The sequence below is a fragment of the Pogonomyrmex barbatus genome, unplaced genomic scaffold, assembly GCF_055798465.1.
Source record: "Pogonomyrmex barbatus isolate J1 unplaced genomic scaffold, ASM5579846v1 scaffold19, whole genome shotgun sequence".
In the NCBI taxonomy this organism is placed as follows: Eukaryota; Metazoa; Arthropoda; class Insecta; order Hymenoptera; family Formicidae; genus Pogonomyrmex; species Pogonomyrmex barbatus.
This window is the reverse complement of record NW_028297115.1, coordinates 3,874,910-3,895,880: the sequence shown is the minus strand read 5'-3', so window position 1 is coordinate 3,895,880 and position 20,971 is coordinate 3,874,910. Positions and strand designations below refer to the sequence as shown.

The window sequence follows — 20,971 nt, the reverse complement described above, 5'->3', positions numbered from 1 at the left end:
ATTATTTGAGAAGCTAGTTGTGCACGAGATTTTGCACAAGAGATACATTTAAAAACAACTGATTTGACTTGACTTCGTGAATTTAATACCCAATAAATTTATCTGAGCGTACTTAGAGTGAGGAGCACCCCTCCATGAGACAACGAATGTGAGCGTCCTCAATGATTAATGTGGTGACTCGGTGACGAGCTAAAAAGTGGATGTTTAGTGTTAAAGTTCAATTCGGATTGTGAGATTGTCTATCGCCTACTCTTAGAAGATCATTGTCAAGATATGGATTTAAAGTACTTAGCTTACTTTTTGTAAGGATAGAATGACTTTTTTTTAACAAAGCGATCTCTTCTCTAAAAAATATACCTTGTACATATTTGATTATATGCCATTCGGCCAAAATGATATCATTTATAGAAATTTGAGAAGCGCTTACTGACTGCCCTTTTATTTTTGCTTGTAGTATATGTACAAACCTAATCACTTGTACAAGAATTCGAAGAATTTTTTGCCATGTTGAACATTGAATGAAGAATTGCGACAGTTGATCAAAGATTTGCACATCTACAAAATTGATTTGAAGCGAAATTTTTTTCTTCTAAATTTGCATCAGATGGAATGTTGTTTAAATTTGAAGGCCAATAATTTTGTGAGTGGCTGAAGGCATGGGGGATCAGACCACCTAAGAGACGAATTTATGAAATCGTCAATTGTTTTTCCGCGAGATAAAAGGTCAGCAGGGTTGTTTTCACTGGTACATATCGCCAAATACATTTAGATACTAAGGTTTGAATCTCAGACACTCTGTTCGCGACAAAAGGTTTCCATTTCGGTGAATGTTGGCGTAGCCACGCTAAGACAATAGAGTCCACTCTAGCATTGATATTGTATAAAAGAAAGCGATGAATGATTTGATGAAGAAAGCATTGAATGATAAGACTGAGCGACCCTTGTTTTGCCTGTAAGAAGAGAGATCATAACTCTTTTACATGAAGTTGTAATATGCAGGTAAACGGCAGCACCGTAAACGAGGTCGGAAGCGTTTGAAAATGCAATTGAGCATCAATAATTGATGGCGAGTAACCGATCCATCTAGGTATAGAGATACAACTTAGTTGATGCAATGACTCAAAAAAGTCTGTAATTGATATGGCTAATGATTGAGATAAAGGTTTATCTCACGAATATTGACTATGTCATAAGGTTTGCATAAATATTTTTCCGACAATTATAATTGGAGATATCCAACCTAATAGGTCAAACAATTTTGACAATAATGATAGTACTGAGCGCTTTGTTATGCTTTTTAACGGTTCAAGAGTAATTTTAAAGGTGAAAGAATTGGTGATCGGGTTCCAATTTAAGCCGAGAATCTTAACGTAATCGTCGTTCATCATTCGATGGTAATACCCAAGCAAACCCGTGATCGGAAGGGTCAATCCCTTCGAGTAAATGTTTGGAGTTGCTCGTCCATTTGCGAGCTTGAAATTTTCCCTTATCGAGTAACGCGATTAACTCTTTTCGAGTTGTCAAAATAGTATTTGTGTCGTGAGAATCGAACAAGATATCATCAACGAAAATATCGTGTAATAAAACAGATGTAGCAAGAAGGTAAGCTTCTCCTTCGTCTTCGACTAGTTGGCGGAGTACACGTAAAGCTAAAAATGGAGCTGACCGAGTGCCGTAGGTTACAGTTAATAACTGATATTCACTCGTTTGTTGATTCGGTCACTTACACCACAGTATGCGATGGCAGTCATCACGAGAATCTACGAGAACCTGTCGGTACATTTTTGCTATGTCGTATAAACAAATTTGAAAGACTTCTAATTTAACAAGATAGTAGGCAAGTCTGATTATAAAGGAAAGCCTGCATACATGTGATCGTTTAAAGAAGTATTATTAGATGTTTTACACGAGCCGTTAAATACAACGCAAAGTTTTGTTGTTTGATTACTTCCGCGAAAAACAAGATGATGTGGCAAATACACTGGTTTAAGTTGAGTTTGTGACTCGTTTACATTTGAAACTAATTGCATATGGTTTAGAAACAGATATTTGTTCATAAATTCATGATATATCGATTGCTTATTTTTATTTTTTGCAAGTTGATTTTCAAGACGACGTAACGCCGAAGCTGCAGTCGCCGATATTAAGGGGGTGATCTGATTTAAAGGGAATACGAACAATATAGCGACTGTCATCAGTACGGGAATATGTGTAACGAAAATGACTTTCACACAGTTCATCTTCAAGCGATAAAGTTGGCGTTTTTGGGATTTCTTCAATTTTCCAAAAATTTTTTAATGAGTCATCAAGCAGTTTATTTGAAATACAATGTTGTGCAATGATAGATTGAGCATAATGATTATTTACTGCTCCAATGTTGCCGAAAACTGCCCAATCAAATTTTGCGCGATTGATTCGGCAGCATCGCCTCTCTTTAAACTGTCGAGAAGTATGTGAAAAAACAAATCTGCTCCAATAAGCAGTGTATAGGATTGCTGTTTGAGAAATCATCGGCGAATTCGATATTGGATAGGTGTGACCATGACGTTTTCGGCCCTGGACAACGTGGTACATAAGACGTAATACGAGGCACTATTAAAGCGGTCGAGGGCTTACTGTTTACATTTGCATTTGACATTCATATATCAGCTACCGAAGATACGGTGCCCGTTTCAAACTCCCTGACACCGGAGAGTATCACAGAAATACGATTAAGCTTAACTCCGAGCGTGAGTGCGAGATCACGGAATATAAATGTCCATGTCGACCCTTGATCTAGCAGTGCTCTTACTTGATTCGGTTTGTAGGCAAGAGGATCCAAACTTGCACTGTTGCCAGTAAAACATTTGACGGATTAATTGTTTTCGAAAATGAAAAATGAAATTGATGTTGATGTTAGATTCGGAACTTCAATTCCACTACCTTGTACAAATGAACTTGGCTTCGACTTTGGGTCGTCTCCCGTTTTTGCGTTCGCTTGCGGTTCTCGATGTAGCCACGTGTGATGTCGCTTGTGATTTAAAACAATGATTTTTACTTCTACATTTATGTAACATGTGGTTTGGTTTCAAACAATTGATACAAAGCTGTTTTACTTTTACAATTACAAATCGATCCTTTTTTCCTTAAACTTTTTATATTGAAAAATTATGTGATTGCCTTGGCAAATAACACAAATCTCTTTTGTTATTGACGTAAGATGAGATTTTACAAAATGCGATTTTGAAATGTCCTTTGAAATTGCATGGGAGGCTATTTGTTCCTTTGTTAAACACGAAAGCGACTCTAACGCACGAATTCTTTCACGTAAAAACTCATCTAAATCGTCAGACTTTGGATATTCTATTTTTAAAGCAAGTAATAATTCCCAATCTCTTTTAGTGTTGGAGTTTAACAAAATAGCAATGCGATTTATCAAGATATCATTATATCCCGTAGTGATTCTACCTAAATCTTTTAGCGCACCGATGTTTTGTTATTAAATTACGCAATGAGCTAAGTTTTGACGCGCATTCCCTTTTTATTAGTTCGATGAGAAAGATTGTGTTTAAGTGCGCTCGTAAGAGCAACTTTATTATCGTACTGTTTTAAAAGTAAGTCCCATGCAATTCAACCAATGCATTCAAAGTTTGCTGTAGTTATATCGATATGACAGATTGTGTTTAACGCTTCGCCTTCAAGAGTGCCACGTAAATAATGCAATAATGCAATTTTGCTATGTTATCTAAAGAATTATTATTTTTTACTAACGAAAGAAACGTATCACCAAACGTTTACCATTCCATGAATTTTATCAGAAAATTTTATCAGAAAATTTTATCAAAGCAATGAGACAGATTAGGCAGTTTTATGTGCGAAAGACCGACTTGATTCAGCTCACGTGGTGGTAGACTCGATGGCGCTGCAGACTGATTTGCTCCTATCTTCTCCAAAATTGCGTCGAGACCATCAAAAATACAAATTTCAATAATTACAAATTCCTTGTTTTTAAAGTATTCCAACGTCGTTTTTTGATCCGATGTGGTAAGTCGATATATTTCTCCCTTGACACGTAACTCATAAATGTTTGATGTATTCAGCTCTGCTATTGAGAACCGTAGCTGATTTATTAGCATCGATAAATCGTACTGTACTTTCGACTTGTCATTTTAATGACTCGAAATCTTGAATTTGATCCGAAATAAGATCTTTAACAGTAGGTACATAATCATCACCTTTGTCTTATTGTTTTTGATTTATTTTCAACTTTAATTGTCTTATTACTGATTGTTCCTGTGCTATCATCCAACGATATGGATATTCTACAATTAAGCTAATTCATGCATATATACGAATGTATGTGATTGTTCTGCGTTAATTTCTTATTGCGTGTTAAATTCATTAATAGACAAGGCTGTGCGATGCGACGTTGCGAACCACGCATGTGTAGCAACTTTGATAGTCTAATGCGATGTTTACCTTTCTTGTTGTCGATGAAAGAATGCGAGCTCCCGAGCATCGACGAAGATTGTGAGAGAATTTTTGAGAATTTTTGACGTTACAAGCAGCAGCGGGAATTCAGTATCAGTTACGATATTAAACCAATATACAATTTAATTATCCTGGATTCTGGCAGAATCATCATTTATTGTTGTGTGTATGATATTGATGTTGAAAAGATATATTTTGTTTGCATCAATAAACCATTTCAAAATTTCAACTATTCAAGATCATTAGTAAATTTACTGAGCAGGATAAAGTTGAAAGAAAAGGATAAATACTAGGTTGACGCACTGAACGTGGTTTATTTCACATTATTTATTTGTTTGCACTTCACCTTTATTAATTGAGCCTTCAAAAAAGTAACTTGCATACAACAAGAATAAGTGAAAACAGTATTCACTAATGTATACAGAGTGAACCGAAAAAAATGACTAAATGGTCATATGCAGGTAGAGCAGACTAAACTGAATCAAAAAGTCTTGTACTATTTTACAATTTTCGCAATAGTTAACGAGTTATTAATTTATGAAAATAGTCAAATTGCAAGCGCGCGATGAGATAGGACCGCCCAGTGAGGCACGCATGGAGCACACTAGGCGCACGTAACATATGTAGATGAAAGTGTAATCAATGTTGCTTGCAATCAACAATTCCACGCGTGTCTAGCGACGGCGAACGCGTGTCTCACTGGGTGGTCCTATCTCATCGCGCGTTTGCAATTTGACTATTTTCATAAATTAATAACTTGTTAACTAAATTTGCGAAAATCGCAAAATAGTTAACTAAGCAGGACTTTTCGACTCAATTTAATCTGCTCTATCTGCATATGATCGCTTGGCCATTTTTTGGGGGGGACACTTTGTATATATCTATCGCCAATCGTTTCGCAATAAGCAATTCGGCACGCAGAATGTAAACAGGCAGTCGCCGAACGTTTGTCATGATAATACTAACTTCTTCATATCGTTACGCAACTAGAAGAGAACATGAATGTGCGAAATTTGAATATTTTACACTTTATATGTCCCATTTTTAATTGACATCTATATCCCATTCTATATATCCCATTTTTAATGGGGATATATAGAGGTCGATGTATCATGCCTTTTATTTTTATAGGCCAAGATCAAATAAAAAAATGTTTGGATAAAAGTTTAAAGATTTGAAAAGGATGTATTATTAATAATATTATTGATTTGATAATAATAAATAGTAAGATTATTGGGAATCAGTGCTGTAAATGATGTGTAATCACGAGATGTAATATGTCGCAAAAGTATCCGACTTCTGCCTATCATAAGAAAGAGCTATTCCGGAATGATATGAACAATGTCGCTTTAATTTCCTTTCGAAGCGATGATCTTTTTCTAGTGATCCATCCTCTTTCGAAAGCAGTCCTAGAAGTTGTTTTTGTGACAATCAACAACTCTCTCGTCGCATTTAGTTTTATTTCCTCAATATTGTTTGCCTTTCAACGGACTTTCTAATTTAGAAAATAAACAGAAGTTACACAGAGCTATATCTGGACTATACAAAGGTTGACAAAGTTGAACAACGCAATGTTTAGTCAAACAATCCTGAATTAGGTGAGACGAATGAGATGTTATTATATTATAGTGCAGTAGTTACTTTTTCACAAATACGGCCGTTTCCTCTTCATTGCGTCACGCAATTGTTTAAGAATTTCCAAGTAATACTCTCGCACAATCAAACGATTTTTGTTGATTGAGGTTCACACACATTTTCTCGAAGTTTTCTCCTGCCGGAATGAGGATTATTGTCTGCTGAGACAGCCATTTTTGAACCATCTAAACTATTTTTTTATTTGTGTATCACTTATAGAATCATTATTATAAACTTTATGGATTATGCCGATTGTCTCGGAATATATGTGGCCAAGCTTCTGGCAAAATTTAATGCAAATTCTCTGTTCGACTCGCTCGGTCATTATAAAATGTGACGCTCAGAATTTTTGACGCCCACACCACTGCGTAGTATTGCCAAACAACTGTTGGGGGCCTTGACGAGTATTCCTCAAGATATTTTCCCTAATACTGAATGCCTGTTTTCCACAATAGGATACCAAGGACAAAGATACGCAGAGATCAGATACTTTTGGGACAGATCGCATATGTTTAATTTTAACTTAGTTTATTGATAAAAAGTGCTAAACATTTCAATTCAAATCATTTTCAGTGGTACAAAAAGAGATAAGAGTGTATTCCTGAATTCAATCAATAAACTCAATAAAAACACCACAAAAATAAATTAAAATAATGATAATATGTCGTTCATGTCAATTGACTAAGTGAAGTTATTAATTAGTTTCTAAAAAAAACTTTCAAGATGAAATTAATTCAAACCATTCATTTGAGGTAAAAATGAAAGAAGAGTTGTTACTCACCAAATAAATCACAAGTCACAATAAGAAAAAAGATGCAAAGAAATCAATATAAATCTCGTTACAATAATACATTATAATGAGAGACAATTGTACCTCCAGTTCAAGGTAATAATCGAGAATAATGATAATTTTTAAGATTAACAAAAGAAACAATCAAAATGAAAACAAGTTTGATTAATCGATTTCAAATTTGATTATCGATTTAATAGGGAAGAGGAATTTAGATTTAGTTTTGAGTAAGCTCGTTGCAAGATCATTGATTTAACGACACGCGAGTTCGCGATGAGCACGGTCTTGAAATTTAGAAAAGTAAAAATTATTCGACACGAAGACCCAGTCTGCCGATGGAAGCCATCTATTGTCTATTTATTTGAACAACATATATCGGCTGTAATTATCATTATTGTATCATTATAAATTGAAATTGAAACATATATGTGATATAAATACTCACAAGAGAAATATCGGAAGTGTCCTCCCCCCCTCGATTTTAATGAGCTTCAATGTTAAAATATAGACAAAAACAAGACACGTATTTTTTTTATCTACATTCTCGAACGTTAAGAGAATGAAACCATCCCTTGAAAAAAATCGATTTTTTTCCTGAGTAAAAACCGTCCAAACCGTTTTAAAAATATCAAAAAAAGTTTTAAACAAAAGTTTTACGGTTGCAAGTGTACTTTACAACGACATATTCGAATTTTTCAAAAATGTTATATTTTCGCCCTCTCCACTCCTCTAATTTTCAAAAGTTTTTAAATTTTTATAAGGACATAAATTCAAAAACATTTTATGCTGAATACAACGGTATATAATAAAGTCATTCTCCGAAATTACATTTTTGGGAAATGAGCGAGAAATACCTCTATATACGTGCTCCATATGTATTCGTCTCATACCGCGTTGGCTACGCGGGACAACGTTAAAGGTGAGTATGATGCAATTCAATACAGTGTCAGTGTAATAATAATTATTGAAATACGTAAAAGCTTTTTTATAATAATAAGAATAGTAATAATAGTAATAATGATAGCAGGTTTTGTTAAACGGTATTCAAATGTTTTTGATGAAGTATCAAAAAACGTACGAAGCACTTTGGACATTTAGGAACAAGTTACAAATAAAGAAATGATTATTTTTATAAAATATCGTTTATTTAATTTTGGTTATACGGCAGCTATTGTAATGTTATGAATATATTTTATTGATCAATATTTCATAATATCTTATTATCGCAACGCTACGCAAGAAATAAATTTGTGGAGATGTAGTTTTATTTGCATACATTGTTTACATAAGCATCAGGTGAAATTTTGATAAAAATTTCGAAACTTTTGTTTCACTCTTTCAATTTTTCTTAAATTTACCACTTACCACTTCTTCAAAATTCAACTGCTTTTTTTATATTCTACCGAAATATTATCGACGTTACATAACATTTTTTACATTGTATGCGTTTCTTCGTCGTCAGTGAGTTCTATTTCTTCTGCATCTGGTGTATCAAATGTGGTTTGAAAATCCAATGATTCTTCCTGTTCCATTTTATATTAATTATTTAAATAATTACTTATTTAAATAGCTAATTTATAATGAATTTAATGTATCTTTGTAATAACTAATTATTTTACAAAAATTTGTTGAACAAGAAGAATAATCTTGTGAAAGATGAATAATCTTGTATAATATATAAGTCATATATTATATGACCTATGTTTAAAAAATATTATCAAAATTAATAAATTGTTGATTAAAAAATTGTTAAATTAATTAAAATAAATAATTATAATTTCAATCTAAAGAATTTATAAAATAAAAAATATATAAAAATATAAACAGTAATAAAAATTTTTATAACTTTTTTTAAGTACATATTCATTTATTAAACTCGTATCTCTCACTTGTATCAATCGATAATACTTTAGAGAATGAAATTAATTATAAAACTGCGGATTCGCTGCGATTTGCATTCTTTTATACTAATTTCATGTAAACAATGCTCATGTAAATAATATATGCAAATAAAACTATGTCTTAGCAAATCTATTTCTTGCATTGTGATAATAAAACATTACGACACGAAATATAAATGTTGATGAAGAGAATATATTCATAACATTGCAATAGCTATCGTAAGCACTGCAATAGCTCCCCTACCAAAATTAAATAAATCATATTTTATAAAATTAAATAAACCATATTTTATAATCATTTTTTTATTTATAACTTGTTCCTAAATGTCCAAAGTGCTTCGTACATTTTTTGTTACCTCATTAAAAATATTTGAATACCGTTTAACAAAACCTGTTATCATTATTACTATTATTACTATTCTTGTTATTATTATTATAAAAAAGCTCTTATTTCAATAATTATTGCACTGACACTGTATTCACATCATATTCATTTTTAATGTTATCCTGCGCAGCCAATGCGATATAAGACGAATACGTATGGAGCGCGTATATAGAGGTATTTCTCGCTCATTTCCCAAAAATGCGATTTCGGAAAATTATTTTATTATATACCGTTGTATTCAGCATAAAATGCTCTTGAATTTATATCATTATAAAAATTTAAAAATGGAAAACTGGTAGAGATAGGGAGAGCTCGACTGGTAGAGATAGGGAGAGCTCGAAGATATAACATTTTTGAAAAATTCGAATACGTCGTTATAAAGTACACTTGCAGCCTAAAACTTTTGTTTAAAACTTTTTTTGATATCTTTAACGGTTTGGACGATATTTACTTAGGAAAAAAAACCGATATTTTTCAAGGGGTTTCACCCTCTTTGAGAAGGCAGATAAAAAAAATTAATGTGTCTCTTATTTTTTCCATATTTTAATATACTCGAAGCTCATAAAATCATGGGGGGGGGACACTTCCGATACTTCCCCTTGTCAATACTCTAAATTTAAGTTATTATTTTAATGAAAAATATTTCAAAAATCAATCGTTTCCGCAGATTACGTTCATAATCCAAAATTTTAACATTATCAGATTTAACATCAGGCAAATTGATGATATTTCGAGCGATTTATTCTGTGTTTGATAATTGCTGAATGCATTTTAGTGTTTCTACAAATATGGATCTTCATTTAATCTCGTTTTTAATTGTCTCATGGTTTGTCCAATATAGTAAGAATCGCAATTGTTACAGTACATTTTGTAAACTATATTTCTTTTAAAATATGCCGGAATTCCTTATGAACTTTAATCAAACCTTTTAAATAATTTAAATTAAAAAATGCAAGTTTACTATTAATTTGACTTTGGATGACTATTTGGAGATTTAAGGTCTCTTATTGTCATTTTTAATTAAAATAAAATTATATGATTTTGTTAAGTATTATTTGTCTAGTTATTTTGAATATAATAATGTTTTATTAAAGTTAAGAAAAGTCAATAATTTAAAAAGTATATTATTTATATTTTGTTATAAAATATAAATTACTTTCGCGTAACTATTCATTCCTTTTATAAATCGTACTTTGTGATATCTTCATGTATAGAATAAAAAAATAATTAATTTGTATAAAGGAAATATATAATTGTTTTAGAAAAAATAATGCAATTTCTAATATACAAATACAATTTTTTGAAGAATAGAAACATTTCTTTATATTTAATTTGTCATTTATATTAATTTGCTCTATTTTCTATAATATAATGTATAAAAGGTTTTTTAATAAGTTTTTTAAATTAAGATTATCATAAATGAATAGATTATCATAAATGAATAGTTTACAAGATATTTTATACTTTACATGTTAAAATATAAAAATAAAATATAAAATATCTCATAAATTAAAGATTTTTCTATAATTTTATTTTATTTTTTTTATATTCAAAATAATGAGAAGAATCAAATTATATAAAAATTTTATAATTCCATTAGAAAAAATGACACTCATGAAAAAATCTATAATAGTCCCCATATGCGAATATCTTAATGTTATAATCATGCCTTTTTAAAAATATACAATCATAAGAAACACACCTCACATCTCATTTAATTCTTTAGATTCAATAGCTGATTAAATTTTTTGACCAACTTTTAGAGAATCGTGGAATTTTTTTTAAGTTACGAAAATGTTTTAGGAATATATATATATATATATATATATATATATATGTATATGTTTATATATATATATATATATATATATATATATGTTTTAGGAATATATATATATATATATGTTTAACATATATTATGATGATGCAAAATATGACATTGACTTTGAAATATATCACCTCGTAGACACGAATAGAATGTTTTCTTTTTTTTTTGTTGTGTCATATAAAATCATAATCTAAAGTATATAAGTTTAAGTAATCATTGATTATAAATCAGAAATCAAAATTACGAAATATAGAATTAAAACGATCTCACTTTCCTCGGATAGGCTTTTAATCGATTGTCAAGGTGAGGAAGTGAGAACGAGAAATACAAAGAGATATACTTGTAACTTAGATTTTATTTTAGTAAAAATATTGGTAGAGATAATCCGCGATGTTTCTGTGATGTATATCATTGTATGATCAGCGGATAAATCGTTGGTTTTGCGGGCGAGACGTATAACATTCTTTATTTTGTGTTTCGCTCGGGCGATCAAAATCTAAGTGTCGGATGCGCGTGACTCGTCGGCGCAGAGCACGCGAGGCGCTTATGCGGGATGCTTATGTATTTACCGCAGGCTGTCAACGGACAGCTGATTTTTGTGAATTCGTTATGCACGGATATCGACGATGTTAGCGTGCGTTTCAGTGATGCTGTCACTCCGACAACGGGATATCAGGGGCTTCCGATTCCATGTATCCCTCCGACCATGGAGGCTCGTCCCGTTGAGTGTCCCGACCGAGTGCCAGGGAATGCCCTGGTGCTAAGAAGCGAACGTTCGGTAGCCCCGTCGAGAGCACTCGACAGCGCCAGGGAAAACTCTGAGAAGCGATCTAACATTCGGTATTTCTGCCAAGAAGAACCTTGGTATAGTAATTGGAATTCAGTGAAGTTCGGAAACTCTGAAACCGAGCAATCTCTGGCTCCGGCTGTGCGGAAAAGTACCTCGGCAATATTCAAAGCAGTGAGCGGTGATCGGAGTGAAAGTTCTGGTCGAGCATATTCTGTCATGCTGAGGGACGCCCCAGTACCTGCAGTAGAGTCCTCCGGAAATTATGTCGTTGTCAAGCGCACTCGATCGTGCTGAGACGTATCCCAGTATTTATGATTATCTTGTTAGGTGTTTGGATTTCGAATTTCGATATCTCTAGGCTTCTCTCTTGCGAGGTGCTATGTTTGAAACTCCGAGAAATGGATGATTCCTATGGAAAATGAACCTCTTTTATCCGAGATCGGCGGCGGTATTACAATACGGAGCGGATTCGGATTGTCCGATTTCGGGGGAGGACTCCCTCTCTACACGGATTATAAGGAATATTGCGTAATTAGCGAGGGATAGGGATACGATTTTGGTGGCGCGGTATTCGGTGCGGAACGTTCGGGCGCTTGATGATGCGCAACGCGAGGAGCGTGTTAGCTCCGAGGTGTGATGTTCTGCACGGCATAGAGGGTGTTCTGCGTAAACACTCGCAAATTCACCGAACGGATTTTCCGAAACATTTCGAAGAATTCTTTGTCTTTCAAGATTAAAAATTGGCGCAAGCGCCGGTTTGCGACGTCGTGTCGCAGTCCATCTGGTGACTGGCGGTCCTCGACGGATGGTCAGTCGGAGAAATATTGTCATTACTGTTATTGTCATAAAGCGGAGGGAACGATTCATTACAGAATGATGAACTTGATATAGCGATTAGCAAGTTAATAATTTTTACATATATACAGGTATTCCATTTTAAAAGACCCATCGAAGTATCTTTAGAAAAGCGTTTTAAACAAAAGTGATATAGGGTTCAGAGGAAGACAAAATACTATAATAAAGTATTTTTTAGCAAGTACTTTCTGAGTTAAGACTTGAATTTGAAATGCAATTTGACATGCAATTTGACATAAAGTATAAAATACGTCGCAAATTATTCATTTTTTGGTAACTATACCTTAATACTTTTATGCACAAAATAAAGAGATGAATCAATGGTATAAAGAAAATATTTAGTTGTTGTTTTAAAAAAAATGAAGATTTGCAATATGCAACGATGTATCTTTTTTGGAGAACAATTATATATTTTCTTTATATTAATTGATCTCATTACTAATTCATCTCATTAATTTGTGCATAAGTATTAAGTATTATAGTTGACAAAAAATAAATAGGTTACGAGATATTTTATACTTTATGTTGCATGTCAAATTCAAGCCTGACAACTCAAAAAGTACTTACTAAAAAATATTTTACTAAAGTGTTTTGTAAAGCTGTCGAGGCAAGCTACAAGAATATGTAAAAAATAAAAATGGATATTTCTATTTAAAAAATAAAAGTTAATCTTTAAATGACCTTAAAAAGGGACATCTGTGATAAAGGTAAGGTCTCCATTGAATGTCTTCCTCTGAACTCTACAATTTTCATTTAAAATGTTTTTCTCTAAAACGCTTCTTTAAAAAATATTTTAATGGGTCTTTTTTAAAATGGGATATCCTCTACATTAATAAATATACATTAATCTATTTTTATTTTACATTTATATATTAATCTATATTTATTTTCTCATATTTATAAATTTTTCAAATAATTATGTATTTAAGAATGAATTGAACATTACAGAATTGAAAATGTGATACAGATCAATATTGCAAATTTCAATTATTGTTATAATTGATTTACATTTTACAATTTTAATATAATACTGAATAAGAACGAAACTTGAAAAATATTTTAGTTTATTGAATTATTTTATAGATTTTCGCATATTATTATTATTTCTATATTATTGTTGTTGTTGTTGTCGTTGTTGTTGTGTTGTTGTTGTTACTATTATATTATATTCTCTATTATATATTATTTCTTAGTCCCATTAAATGGAAATAAAGAAATACAGATATAAATAGATATAGCAGTCAATGTAAGATCTTTGAGGAGAAATAAATCTATGAATAAGATTATCTATGTGTCAATAAATATAGATGATATGTACATATCCTTGTATATACCTTGTATATACCTTGTATATCCTTTGTGTTTCATTTTAAAGACATTTTTTTCAAAAATGAAAATTTTTATCTAAAAAAATTAAGAATTATTGCATGAAATTTTAATAATATTAGTAATATTTAAAAAAATATATAGTAATGCTTTACGAATATATAAAACTATGAATATCCAATATTAAATTCAAAACAAATAAGTTATAAATTTTATATAAATATTAATTTTGCAATATTTCAACAAATCATCTACTATTTTAAAATTTGCAATATTAATCTGAGATTTGTAAATAGTAACTTTAAATACTTATTGATAGATCAAGGCAGAACAATGCATATAAACTGATCTAGTCTTATTAAGGAGTTAGGCCAAGGTCGTAAAATGATACTTAAGTTTGAGAACATTTTATTTATAAATAAATAATTTGTAATAACTTTATTTGAAATGCTTAGAGGACTTTATTATACATATATAACAAACTATAAAAATATGTTTTAAATTTTTCTTATGTCTAAAATAGCAGCACATTGGCCCACTTACGAAATCCTTTTTTTCTGTAGCTTCAAATCGGTGTATAGGAATCCAGATATACTGTTTGACCTTGAAGAAAATATAAAGAATTTTCATTAATTATATCAAAGACTAGAGAAGTATGTAGGGATTTTTCAAAATATCAATTTTTCTTAAAATGGCAGCTATTTTACAAAAGACTTGCATTTTTGCTCTAAAATTTATGTATGAAACTATTAATTGCAAAAAGAGTTTTCAGTATTTCAAAAAAAGCCTACGTACTTCTTTGCAGAATGTATTAAAGAGTATTCTGTGAAAACTTCAAGTAAATTAGATGAAAACTATAAGAGTTATGTTTGTGCCGATTTTAAAAATGTTGTTTTGAGAAAAACGCATTTAAAGTTTTTCAAGAGGATTGTCGCGAGCGCCGAGAACACAATCACGTTCACCGCTGACAAAGCGGATTGCGGCAAGCGATACTTTATTCGATGAATTATTATTTTACCAAGCGATAGCGATTACCAACGCTACCGTGCTAATCGCGCAAATATTGTGTAATCGTTCCACGTGAAGCAACTGTTAACCGGGTTGCGCGGCCCTTACGCGGAAAACCGCCGCGCGACCCAGAAATATACCGCGAACGCTGACGAACATGTTGATGACACGGCAAGGACCGGCCGCCTGGAACAGGATAAAAACGGAAGACCGATACGAGGAGAGGACTCGTCGAGATCCGCGTGCCGTCACGTCTGTCGCGGTCCGAATTAAAAAGGACAAACTGTATCAAATGTTAATAAAATTTATTGAAATTAAAACGAAGTGGTGAGTGCCTCCTCCCCGCCGACTCCTTGACCGATCCACCGAAACGACCCGCACAACATTTCTGGTGGCAGCGGTGGGATAGTTTCGCAGCTACACCCAGTCATCTGGAAGGAACAAACGATCGGAATTCAAGGAAAAGGCCGGAAAAGAAGTCGACATCCCTGCGGTGAGAAAGACCCGGTAGAGCCACAACGCAGAGCATATCAGTGACACCGGAGAAGCCACGACCTACCGCAACAGCCAGCGCCACATCACAAACATGCGAATTGCGAGCATAATGTAAGTCATAGAAAATTAAGCCAAGCGCATTAGATAGCGAGAGAAGCGTGTAGGTAGATGTCGAACGAGGGAGTTAACCAAACTCCTGCCCAAAAAAACACGTCGTGGCTACATAGTGCGTCAGCTAGCCGAGCGCTCAGCCCGAGCCTCGAGCAGACGGAAAATTCACGCGATCCGCGCGATAACGTACGCCGCGATTTAAGTAATTATTATTCCGACGATAGTCTGACGAGTCAACCGGAATTACATCCGAACATTGTAATTGAACGCGTGTTTTCGCTTAGTGACATAGATAATAGCCTACTACCGAGTAGTGAGAGACGCGACGACGCTCTATTACAACCAACAGACGCAAGATCTGACCATAGCGACGGCACGAACGCAAGTAATCCTAGCCGCGGAGAATTCTCATTGACATCTTACGACAGTAGCGTGTTCGATCCAACCGAATTTTACACCGCGTCACGAAACATAAATCCAGCGGAAATGGCAAATCAACCCTCGGGCACACCGTTAAAATCGATCGCGGAAGAACAACAAGTAGTAAACAAAGAATTGGACGACGAAGTAAAAAGGATGAGAGCCACTTTAAGCCAGGCGCACTGGAAATCTGACCGGCGGAATCTTCGCACGACGCGCGAGATGCAATGTTGGTCGAATTGATAGAAGGCATGCGAGCACTACAGGGCCGCATAAGCCAACTAGAAGTCGTTAATTACGATCGGAGTGCAGAAAATGACGAACCGATAGAAATGACATACGGGCGTACACGGGACGATGTCCGAAATTCGCGAGATCCCGCACATACGTTTATGAAATTGAAAGAAGCCCGCGATATGATTTCGGAAATGGACGGATCATCGCGGAACCAAGTTCAAAAATTTTTAAATGCAAGCACGTACGCGATGAGCGAAATAAATCCTGCCGACGAAAAATCATTATTAAAAGCGATCTTGTGCACGAAACTAACAGGGAAAGCCATGCACGATTTCCAAACAAGGGATATACGCACGTTCATGCAACTGAAGCGCGAGATCGAGATGTGCTATTTGGCAAAGCGTAGCACTACGCACATTCAGCGAGAGTTTAATATAACCCGTCAAAAACCCGAGGAAAGCGCGCGAGAATACGGACTCCGCGTTGACAAACTAGCAATGGAACTCTATCAATCTATGGTAGAAGGACGCGAGCACACCGCGGAACAACGAAAGGCAATCCTAGATACGATACAAGAATTAGCCCTAGAAAATTTTCAACTAGGATTACGTGACGAGATACAAACAATAGTACGATCCAGGAACTATACGAATTTAACAGCCGCGATGCTAGACGCGACAGCCGAAGAAAAATTAAAAGGTAGCCAACCTATAAAAATGTATAATAACGAGAAAGCTAGAAGCAACCAAGAACAGTATAGAAACCGCAATCAAAAACTGGAGTGCCACAAATGCGGTAGGCTAGGACATTTGGTGCGCGACTGTCGTTCAAGCTGATACACAAATAAATATCCGCTACCGCGAGCCGAACGACCGGCGAACGTAAATAATATCGAGAAATACTGCTCGTACTGCAAAAAGGCAGGTCATAAGCGCGACCAATGCTGGTCACTGAACGGCCGCCCGAGAAAGGGGCAGCCGAGACGCACGAGACAGGATAATGAAAAAGGGCGACAAATAAATACCGCTGTAATAATGAGAAAGAATAAGCAGCAAAGGGGGAGCGATGACCTATCGTTCACAAGCAGTGGCGACGACGAAGAAGAAGAGAAACCGAGAACAAAGATAACGCGAACCGTACGCGAGCATCAAGTGACACAGGTGAATACGCCTCACACAAACGCCACGTTAGACTTGATTACCCTGCCGATGCGAAAGACAAAAAAGGGAAAAACAAGTTTCCTCCTCGATACAGGCGCCACTTTGACATTAATAAAAGTAGGAAATCTAAAGGGAAACACACTAATGCGCGAAGAGCGTTTAGCCCTAACCGGAGTTACTCCACAAGATACACACACTCGGAAAGATAAGAGCAACGATAACGCTAGGAGACTGAGAGATACGGCACACTATGTATGTGGTAAGAGATGACTTCCCAATAAATTATGAAGGGATACTGGGACTAGACTTTTTGAATAAACAACAAGCGAAATGCGATCATGGGAAAAAACAAGTCCGTATTGGCAACACAACTTTCAAACTCTATCCGTACAAGAAAACCATGCTAACGCCTCGCAGTGAAACCATAATTCAGGCAGTAACCGATCGGAATAGCATTGGAATAGTAAATGCAGTCGAAACCAAACCCGGAGTTTTTATAGGAAATTGTTTGGTCATACCAGAAGAAAACGTATGTCCAATAAGTGTGATAAATACCACGGGAGAATCCGTGGAGATAACAACGCCGCTAGTCACGGTGGACGAGATAAAGACAAAAGACGCCGCACACATGTATACCATGGAGGTGTCAAGTAACGAAACAAGCGACGAGCCCATTCAAGCTCGTAAAGAAAAATTGCACAGACAAATGCGAACCGAGCATTTAAATAAAGAGGAAAAGAAAACCTTGCACCAGATATCTTCCACCTAGAAAACGACCGCCTATCGTACACTAATGCAGTAGCACATGAAATAAATACGCGAGCAGATAGCGCGCCGGTGAATGTCCGACCATATAGATTACCAGAGAAGCACAAGGCAGAAGTAAATAAACAGATAGCGAAAATGCTGGACGACGAGATAATCCGTCCCAGCACGAGTCAGTGGAACGCACCCTTACTAGTAGTACCAAAGAAATTAGACGCATCTGGAGAGCGAAAATTACGAATAGTTGTGGACTTTCGGAAATTGAATGACTTAACAATTGGCGATTCTTTCCCGCTCCCGAATATCACTGACATACTAGATCAACTAGGAAACGCGAAATACTTTACAACATTGGATTTAGCATCGGGATACCATCAAATCCCCATGCATGAGAAACACAAACAAAAAACAGCATTCTCCACACCTTACGGGCACTACGAATTTAATAGAATGCCTTTTGGATTAAAAAATGCGCCTGCAACATTCCAGAGACTTATGAATTCCGTACTAACCGGATTACAAGGTCTCAAATGCCTAGTCTATCTAGATGACATCGTAATATATGGACCAAATTTGAAAAAGCATAACAAAAGACTAATTGAAGTATTCAAAAAACTAAGAAACTACAATCTGAAACTACCTCCCCGAATACAATATAACATTAGAAATAAAAAATAAAGACACCGATAAGAATAAGCTAGCGAAAACCGACACGTTACGACAAATAATTAAGAATCCCGTAGATTTAACCAAGTTAAGCATAAGTCTAGAAGAAATAAGAGAAACTCTAGAAGATAGCGATTATAACTTACTCAAAAATAAATACACTGTATACTCTATGGGAACAGGTACCTGCGTAGTAATAATAACTATAATAGGATTAATAACATGGCGCACAAACAAAAACAAAAATAAAAAGCAAAAGAAAAGCGAGACCGCACAGAGGCGCCGCGACGATGCTATGTTATATTAGTTATAAGCACACGATTATATTACAGTTACGCGACAACATATGTAAACTAACAAGTAAGATCACCTTCCATCGAAGGGAGGGAGGGATGCCGCGAGCGCCAAGTAAGGAACACATGGAAGCCGAACCCCCATGGTTCCCTTCCATCAAAGGGGAAGGGATGTCGCGAGCGCCGAGAACGCAATCACGCTCACCGCTGACAAAGCGGATTGCGGCAAGCGATACTTTATCCGACGAATTATTATTTTACCAAGCGATAGCGATTACCAACGCTACCGTGCTAATCGCGCAAATATTGTGTAATCGTTCCACGTGAAGCAACTGTTAACCGGGTTGCGCGGTCCTTACGCGGAAAACCGCCGCGCGACCCAGAAATATACCGCGAACGTTGACGAACATGTTGATGACACGACAAGGACCGGCCGCCTGGAACAGGATAAAAACGGAAGACCGATACGAGGAGAGGACTCGTCGAGATCCGCGTGCCGTCACGTCTGTCGCGGTCCGAATTAAAAAGGACAAACTGTATCAAGTGTTAATAAAATTTATTGAAATTAAAACGAAGTGGTGAGTGCCTCCTTCCCGCCGACTCCTTGATCGATCCACCGAAACGACCCGCACAACAGGATTTTCTGTCTAAAAATAATAATTTTTATTTTACCTTCAGTCTGCGATGCCTGCTCCATAAAGCTGGACTTCTATCTCTACATTAGTCTTGTCAACTTCTTTTTTAGTTGACAATAACTTTCTGGCCTCTTTTGCTGCGTCGGTGAGACTGCGCTCACCGGCCGCTTTAACGCACCGCGCATCCGTTCTTCACAAAAATTGTGACAATTAAGGCCTACTGCGAGATTCAAAACTTTCATAATTTCCATTGCTTCTGAATCCACTGTTAAAATTACAAACAATAATATTTGTTGCAATGTCAAGTATTTTTTTTCCACTTGCATAAGATTTTAGAGTATAAACATTAAAACCGACGATATTACAGTTGTATGATTGTAATGACATCCATATATATATATATATATATATATATATATATATATATATATATATCGAGCAGGACTCATTTTTCGATAGATTCCTATATATCTGTGGAACACAAAGAACAGCCAGCGTGCTCCGAAACATCTGAAGCCGTCTGGTAGCGCGACGATGCGTTTCGCTAAGGTAGCTCTAACAGCATGATAGAAGTGCAATTTTGTTATAAAATTGTTTTCATTATATTTTTATAATTAAAAACTAACGATTTAAGCAAAAAAAATTCGATTTTTTCAAATCTTAGGGATGGCCTAACCCCTTAATTAATGACAAATATTATCGATACAAATACAATTAATAAAGTAGAACAATTGAGAATCCGATGCAAGAAGAGTACAATTTATTATTGTAGAAATTTATTAACATAAAATTAAATATTTGGTTCTACACTTTGGTTTTACTTTGAAATAGCTTCAGTGATACTATATGAGGTGTATAATGCTTCCCTAACGTCAATGTAAGAACTTACGTAACACATAAATATTATGTAAATACGTAAATTGATATGGAAAGGAATCACTCATATCGGTTATCATACCGAGTAACGAAAGATCTTCCGAAAGGAATTAATCCTTAAAATTCTAATGTAGAACAGCACAATAAGTAATTACTTTGTTAACATATGAAAAGAATCAATTGTTAAATAAAATCAAATATAATATAAGAATAATCATCATTGTAAAAGGATATAATACAAGTCAGCGTTCTGTTGAATAAAAATCATTAAAAAATACAGTCACAAAATAAATTAAAAGACAGACAATAGTGACAATATAAAAAT

General features: G+C 34.7%; 2 protein-coding genes across 2 annotated transcripts in view; both read right to left on the bottom strand.

Annotated features, from left to right (window-relative positions):
* Positions 1-20,971, bottom strand: part of LOC105423029 (uncharacterized) — a 314,375-nt gene that overhangs the window by 42,298 nt on the left and 251,106 nt on the right. The gene's annotated exons all lie outside the window — the stretch shown is intronic.
* Positions 1,188-8,427, bottom strand: LOC148936934 (uncharacterized). The gene is made up of 3 exons (XM_089075724.1): positions 8,333-8,427; positions 1,412-1,702; positions 1,188-1,293 (listed from the first exon to the last, which is right to left on the bottom strand). Exons 1-3 carry the CDS (start codon positions 8,425-8,427, stop codon positions 1,188-1,190), a joined length of 492 nt encoding a protein of 163 aa, XP_088931850.1.

What these genes read in the sequence shown, in the direction of transcription:
- LOC148936934 (XM_089075724.1), bottom strand. Translation starts at nt 8,427, where the DNA reads ATGGAACAGGAAGAATCATTGGATTTTCAAACCACATTTGATACACCA. An exon ending in GACGAAGAAACGCATACAAT is followed by an intron (nt 1,703 to 8,332) that starts GTAAAAAATGTT and finishes TCAACAAACGAG; the next exon opens with TGAATATCAGTTATTAACTG. An exon ending in ATTGACCCTTCCGATCACGG is followed by an intron (nt 1,294 to 1,411) that starts GTTTGCTTGGGT and finishes ACCGTTAAAAAG; the next exon opens with CATAACAAAGCGCTCAGTAC.